This window comes from Rhamphochromis longiceps, linkage group LG9, assembly GCF_057381845.1.
Source record: "Rhamphochromis longiceps isolate RC_006_pf linkage group LG9, R_longiceps_female_GT1.1, whole genome shotgun sequence".
Classification (NCBI taxonomy): Eukaryota; Metazoa; Chordata; class Actinopteri; order Cichliformes; family Cichlidae; genus Rhamphochromis; species Rhamphochromis longiceps.
The window spans coordinates 26,621,874-26,628,954 of NC_140565.1; the positions used below are offsets into that span (position 1 = coordinate 26,621,874).

A 7,081-nucleotide genomic window follows, 5' to 3' on the forward strand; every position below is an offset into this window, starting at 1 on the left:
GATGAGATATAATTAAAATACATGTCATTTTTTCCCCTTTCGTTTATTTGTTTCAGGTTGAAATTAAGGATGTTTCAGTTTCAGGCATCAAAAATGTCATTTTATTCTTGTTCTTTCAAAACCTTTTAGTTCAGAGGGAAACTCAAGGGAGAGGAGAGGGTGAAGGGTTAATTTGTAGCTGGGGAAACCTGATGCTAATTAAGTCTCAGGAATGCCACATACACTGACATTATAGTGCAGAAGCCCTCAGAGTGGATCAGGCATGGAGAGAGCCGGCAGTAATGCGTGAGTCCAGTGTTTTTACTCCTTTGTGACGGTCGGGAAAAGCCAGCCTCACTAAACCCTGGAGCTGAAGGTAATGTGCACAGATGAGCTGCCAAGTCTGTAAAGTTTGTTTCAGTTGTGTGAGAGGTGGGTTTAATCGAAAAGGAGATCGGTGATGGCTTGAGTTATCACCTTTGAGATTTTTTCCTCCAGGTTTTCCATTTGGGACTCTTACCTCGCGTTTCCTTCTTTTGCAGGCAGAGTAAGCCCACATATTAGATGCGAAAATGCTTTTACTGACATCTCTGCTGTTGCTGCAACTCTCCTGGGTATCGCTGCACAACGCCGCGCAAGCTGTAGCGGAGATTTGCCGGGGGACGCACTGCTATGGCGGAGACACCGGCGATCCAAGACCGTGCACCGGGGCGCACTGTCCGGGGAGCCGATCTTCCAGACCCCCGCGGCAGTTTAACCCGTCAACGCAGGGGAAAACGGCTCATGTAGCCGCCGGCCAACACCGCGTGTACCCGAGCTCTCCAAGAGCGGCATCGGAGACTTTTCCAGGCGCCCAGCTGCTACTGCGCGGGCGGCACAGCGACGGCAGCACTCGGAGTGCGCCTGAAGTTTTACCTGCAGGATGCACCGATGCGGAGTGCGCTGTTCATGTGAGACAATTTCAACCCGGCAATGACACCAGAGACTGTAAAGGGATCGAGTGCAGACTGCCGCTGAGGATACGGCCAAAAGCTCGAGCAGTGGCTTGTGTGGGAGAAGGATGTCTGGCCGGTTCAGAGGAGAGCGTGCCTCCTGTACATCTGTCGGACAGAGCCGCGCAGTTTCTGGGGGATTTTCCGGAGTTTGGATATCCATCGTCGGAACTTGGCGCAGCGCCTTTAGGTGTCCAGCTTACATGTGATATCAAGCCAGGTCTGCTATGTTCATCAACATTATTATTTATTTATTTATTTATTTATCTATCTATCTATCTATCTATCTATCTATCTATCTATTTAACATTATATTATAAGTTCCTGCATGCCAGGAACAAAAACAAAATGCAGACATGCACATTGTGACTCTTGACAATTTCTTTAAAAGTGATATGCTTTTACTAAAAGGTGGGTGTATATAAATACCTCAAATGCATGCTGCCCTTTACTGACTTACAATCTCTCACACAAGAGTGTTCTGGAGACAAATGACAACTTTGTTGACCTTCAGCCTCCCCCCACAAAAAAGAAAGAAAGAAAAAAAGATACCTGCAGGGCAAAGAGTAGCTGGACTGGAAAAATGTCTCAGAGTCAATTGCCCAGAAAATTTTGAATGCTTTGATGTGGCTCCATACAGGAAACTTTTAGTAGGCTACACTTGGCTGCGGCTGGCTATGCAGCTGGAGTCACAGGCTGTTCACACTTACTGTCAGCACTGTTTGGAGAAGTCACACCTCAGTACAAGGCTTAACGACATCTAATCGATTTCTTCTCCCTGTTTTTTTCCCCCCTTCACTGTGCATTTATTTCATGACAGGGGAGAATGAAGTTCCTTCAGAAGATGCCCTCATCTTGCACCTCCAGCTGTCCAAGGGGCAGGAGAAGCTTGTGGAGGCCCTGAGAGCCCAGCAGATTATCATCCGTGATCTGCAGCAGAAGCTTGCTGACCAACAGGAGGCCCTGCTGTCACAGCAGCGTGAAATCCTGGAGCAGCAGCAGCGAATGTATGAGCAAATGGATGTGGTGAAGGCCCAGTACGGTCTCCTCTCAGACACCTTCAAACAGGTTTCCTTCCAGGGCCTGAAGGGCGAGCTGCAGAGCTACTTCGAGAGCCAGCTGGCTGGACTGCAAAGCCAAGCCCGCAGCCACCTGCAGAAATCCTACGCCGTCCACAAAGCGGACATCAACTCTAAGGTGATGGATGTGGTTGGGGAGGCTCACTTTCCTCAGCCTCTCCTGGGATGTCCTTCACCCTGTGGATCAGAGGAGTACTGTGACTTTCAAAAGGACCCAGCTCGGTGTGAAAAGTGCACCATGTGTCCACCAGGTTTCTTCCTCATCTCACAGTGCTCTCCAACTGCGGACAGAATGTGCCAGGTATGCCGTCATCTGATGTGTCAAAACAAACTGAGAGCAAAACAGGAAAAAAAAGGAAACAAACAAAAAAAAGTGTGAAGCGGTTTTAGCTGATAGTTGAGGTTTCACATGGTGGTTTCCAGTTAGTGGTTCCCAAGCATATGCCAGCATATGCCAAAATCTAAACATAGCTGATCTGGAAGTGAGAATGTTTATACCTTTGAGCTTAGATGGCTCATCTTATCTATTTCCTGATCAAGCATAAATGCTTTAAAGAATGTGTCAGTTAAACCTACTTATTGATGTACAGGATACACTCATGGTGATACTTTTAATTTGCATGACTTGCAGGACAGAGACGAATGCCTTGAATTACCAAATATTTGTGGAGAGCGAGTGAAGTGCCTTAATACTCCAGGTGAGTTCGCAGTGCTTATTTTGCTGATAATTAATGAATCCTTATTCCTTATTTTCACTCTGATATAGAAAAACTTCCCACCAGTTTATCTAAAACGTTATTTGCGCTGAGAAAACAGCCATACTTTACTGAGCTACGTGTCTATGCAGCTGTCAGAGCCTGTTTGGACCTTTTTATTTTGCAGGGGGATTCAGGTGTCTGGGCATTTCTGAGAGAGACGCAATAATGGGCTTGTGCGGTCATGAATATTTCTACAACCAGGAGCTGCAGGAGTGCCAGGCCTGCTCTGACTGTGACGGAGAGCCTGTCACTGTTCCCTGTACAGCAGTCAGTGACACCATCTGTGGCCAGCTTTCGGAGACCCGGCTCTCTGAGTCTTGGATGGCGAATGTGGCAGTTCCCCCTGCCAGATCATCTGGCACCCACATCTTTCCTGGGCTTCAGCTAAACATACGAAGCAAAGAAAAAAGCGATTTGCTGTCCAACCAGGTGGGCCAGTTGACCTTCCAGCAGCACGGGCTGGTGTGGTTGGATCATAACTTTGCAATAAAGCACAGTTGCAGGAACTTCCTCCAGTTGGGGATGAGGCTAAATGGGAGCCAGGAAGAGGAGGGTAAGGACCTCAGCGGTGTTCGCATCGAACAACCGGATGGGAAGTATTTCCAGGGGGTCAGCGTCAGTACCGGGGTGGAGGTGGAGCCTAACCACAGCTTCACACTGCTGTTGAGGAGTCCAAATCAACATTGCAATCAGAGCAAAGATCTTCACGTGTATGATGCTGCAGGGCCCTCTTTGAGTCTGCTCTGGTTGTCTCATGATACTGGTGCTGTAGCTATGACAGCTCAGATGTCCCTGCTGATGCACTACCAGACCAGCTACCGCCCAACTTTCCGCATAACCTCAGTTTCAGACCCCTACATGATCAGCCTGACTCATGACAACCGTGGGGTACGCTTCACCGAGCGCGGAGTGGTCAAGTTTGTCCTTCAGCAAGCACTTTACTCCATGGGGCACACCTGCGTTCGAGAGGGTTTCTCCTTGATTGCCTATATAAACCGCAACGGAACCGGCCAAGAGGTGATGCAGGCTTTTAAGACTGGCGTTAATTACAGGGACACTTCCATTACACTCTCAGGTGCTGTGAGCGTGGACAGTGGAGACATGCTCAACTTTGAGATCACATCCCCGTCTCAGTGCAACGTCCGCTATTTTGGGGACAGCACTGGAATCAGTATTTTGAGTCTTATCTGGATTCCTTCAGCAGTGTCGTCAGCCTTTACGGCTACTGTGTCCAGGACCGGTCTTCCCTTTGGAGCGGTGAGGAATAAACCTCTATTGTTCCAGCAGATCAGCCCAGATACACCACAGGTCCACTTGGCCCGCTCTGGGGAGCCAAACAGCCGGAAGAACTTTATATTCCGTGAGAAAGGAACAGTGAACATAGCTCTCAACCTCAAGCTGATCCACTCTTGTAATATAGTAAAACTCACTCTGCAGCGGGTAGGGGGTCAGGGCAAGCAGGCTGGTCCTGTGGCTCAGCAGGTGTCAGGATCTATGCCTGAAGGAAGCGAGTGGGCCAGTGTAGGGCTGAGAGCCTCATTTCAAGTCCAGAATGGCACGGCTCTGTACGTCACGCTGGACTGCATCCGTGGACGAATTAACCAGATAGCACACGAGGGCGGCACTAACATTTCAATTCTCTGGGTGGCAGTGTGATCCAAGAAGGGGCTGAGCTTTTCTCATCATCATTTTGTGGAAAAAGACAGTTTTGCACATGTTGAAGGACAAATACGGGCTAATAAAATGTAGTCTTCTTTTCCACATATCCTGTCACATTATCTTTAATGTATATTTCTGCACCTGTATAGACGTTTATGATTATTTGTTTTGTAGGGTGTAACACTTAGATGCTAAAAGTACTGCTTTTTGCTTGAAGTACTTCGGCTGGTTGAGCAGTGACCAATTCTACATCAAATGTCTGAATGTGTGAGTGTGTGTTTGTCTGTATGTGTAAATGGTGTGGATACTTGGAAATGGTGCTTATGTATGTCTGTGCATATGTACACACACATTGGCATGTCTACTTTTGCGTATGAATCATTTAATATGTATATATTAATACTTAACATCCATATTGTATTAAACCTTTTTGTATTGAATTATGAGGTTGTTAAAGCAGTATTTTAACATTTGGGGAAATGCAGTGAACCATTTTCTGGAGGGCAGTTTCATGAGTGGACCAGTGCAAACCTAGTAGTTAGTTAGCTTAGCACAAAAACCTCAAACAGGGGAAACAGCTGACCTGGTATTAGCCAACAGTATGGAAATGTATTAGCATCTCTAATACACAGCAGCATTTAACCAAAGGAACATCCCCTGCTTCATCCATCTGTGTCTACAGCAACCTGCAGGACCACCTCCAAGGGGACACCCCCTGCAGCAGTTAAATATCTGTGACTCTCCATCAGTTTTTAGAATCGACAAAGCCACTTAAATGAAAGTTAAAATGTCTTCTTTCATCAGAAAGAAGTCCTGTTGCCTTTATTTCAAGCGCTTTAGTCATTCTAACCGTGTGAACCTTTGCATCCTCAGAGACACAGAAACTGCAACACCTTTAACCTATCAAATGTGTTAAGTCACAGCATTGCATTGTGGGGCACCCACACTTTGGCAGTTCTGTGGGCTAGCACAGAAAACCTGGAAGCATATAAATACGCTTCAGTTCCAAATAAAATGCAGGTTGTGGAGGTGTTATTTGCTTTGATTGGTAACTTCTTGGCTTGTGGAACTCACTAGTCAAAATCACTTGGCAAATGCTCAGAGTTAGGAAATAACCCCTCATAAAGCAGCTAAATTACACATTAGTTTTTGCTGAGTTGCTCCGTTAAGATGGATGTAGTCGTCTTGATGTCATCAACTGAACTTTTTAACTCTTGTTTAATAGGCTTTTTTGTAGGGTCTTGGCACCGTTGTGTTGGAGAAGTCCGGTTCAGTCACTTCTAGCTAGCAGAGATAAACAGCTAATAGCTCCAGCTGCCTGTGTTGGCATTCACATGTAGCAATTCAGTCAGCATTGCACAGACATCATGAAGAGGCACCAACTTAGGATGTTATTAGTCTGTTTAAAGGACATCTAAGAAAACCAGTTTTTGCATGAGGCTGTGAACATCTCTACTGTGAACAAGTGTTTTAAGTGGGGAGTTGAAGCTAGCCTCGAGGCTAACTTGAGGATCTGGAGTTTCTGGCACTTCTACAGTAGCTTAATTTTCTCAGCCCTTGACGGCTCTGCTTTTTTGTTGTAATGATTAAACAAACACAATTTAACTTGTAAATTGTTGAGCTTTGACAATACTGGCAGGCTGTTTTTTTTAACTACTGCACAAAACCAAGCCAGCTGTTTCCTTCTGTTTCAGTCTCTGTGTGTAGCTAAACTAAGCTAATTTCATAGATAACACACCGATATGAGAATGCTATCATTGTTCTCATCTAACTTCCTTTCAAAATATGGTAATTTGCTGAAATATATAAAAAATAGTCTCGCCAAATCTATTGTAGTACCATTTAAAAGAGCAGGGATTTAAAAAAAATGTTGTTTTTGGTATTTATTTTACGAAACAGGACCTTTGTATTTTGCTGTGGAATGCATATGAATTGTTAGGTATGATAAAACAGTAAAAATATGTATAGTATGGAGTAAAGCACTGAGTAGACATGTAGTGATAGTGTCTACTTGTACACATGTAGTTTTGCGTAGTATTATGGAATATGCAAACATCTTCCTTTGTTATTCTTTTGCCTAAACGCTGTTCCTCTGTAAAGAGCTGCCCATGCATATCCCTCCTAATTGCCTCTGTGTGTGTTCTGTCCTCTGAACAATTAGGCATAATTAAGTGTTTCAGAGAGCTGGCAGCAAAGGCGCCGCTGAAATTCTTCACCTTTTTTCTCACTTCTTTGCACGCGGTGATATTTTTGAGGTGCTTTTAGACTCCCTGCAAGTTTCTTGTGGAACATCAGTGTATTTACAGTATTCTGGTTCAACACCAAATAAAATATACATATATTTTGCCATAAAAGGAATTTCTTTTTTCTTTTGAAAAAAAAAATGTTACTTTGCTGGTTTTATTCCAAAAATATTGACTTGTGGATGAAAAACAGTTTTGCTGCTAATCCTCACCAGACGAGAAAGGTATTTTACAGAGTTATTGGATCATTGTAGTATACTGTATGTGAATGCGTAATGTGCCTCTAATGGATTCCTGTGTAGCCACATCATTGGACCTCTAATGTGACCTTTATTCTATCAACCCGAGAGTGATTTTATATTTTGGAACCA

At 44.8% G+C, this 7,081-nt stretch overlaps 1 protein-coding gene across 2 annotated transcripts; it reads left to right on the forward strand.

Moving 5' to 3' along the window:
- Positions 1–203: 203 nt before the first annotated feature.
- Positions 204–6,821, forward strand: nell3 (NELL (neural EGFL like) family member 3). 2 transcript variants are annotated; one of them, XM_085419081.1, is made up of 5 exons: positions 204–355; positions 522–1,191; positions 1,792–2,351; positions 2,682–2,748; positions 2,933–6,821. In XM_085419081.1, exons 2-5 carry the CDS (start codon positions 552–554, stop codon positions 4,462–4,464), a joined length of 2,799 nt encoding a protein of 932 aa, XP_085275207.1. In that variant the 5' UTR covers positions 204–355; positions 522–551; the 3' UTR covers positions 4,465–6,821. The 2 variants fall into 2 exon arrangements, with proteins under 2 accessions (XP_085275207.1, XP_085275208.1); XM_085419082.1 differs by having other exon boundaries at positions 256–411.
- Positions 6,822–7,081: the final 260 nt, after the last annotated feature.

Bases quoted from the DNA above. Each gene is read 5' to 3' on its own strand.
- nell3 (XM_085419081.1), top strand. From the start codon at position 552: ATGCTTTTACTGACATCTCTGCTGTTGCTGCAACTCTCCTGGGTATCG. The intron at 2,352-2,681 runs GTATGCCGTCAT...CATGACTTGCAG, and splicing joins CTGCGGACAGAATGTGCCAG to GACAGAGACGAATGCCTTGA. The intron at 2,749-2,932 runs GTGAGTTCGCAG...TTTATTTTGCAG, and splicing joins GAAGTGCCTTAATACTCCAG to GGGGATTCAGGTGTCTGGGC.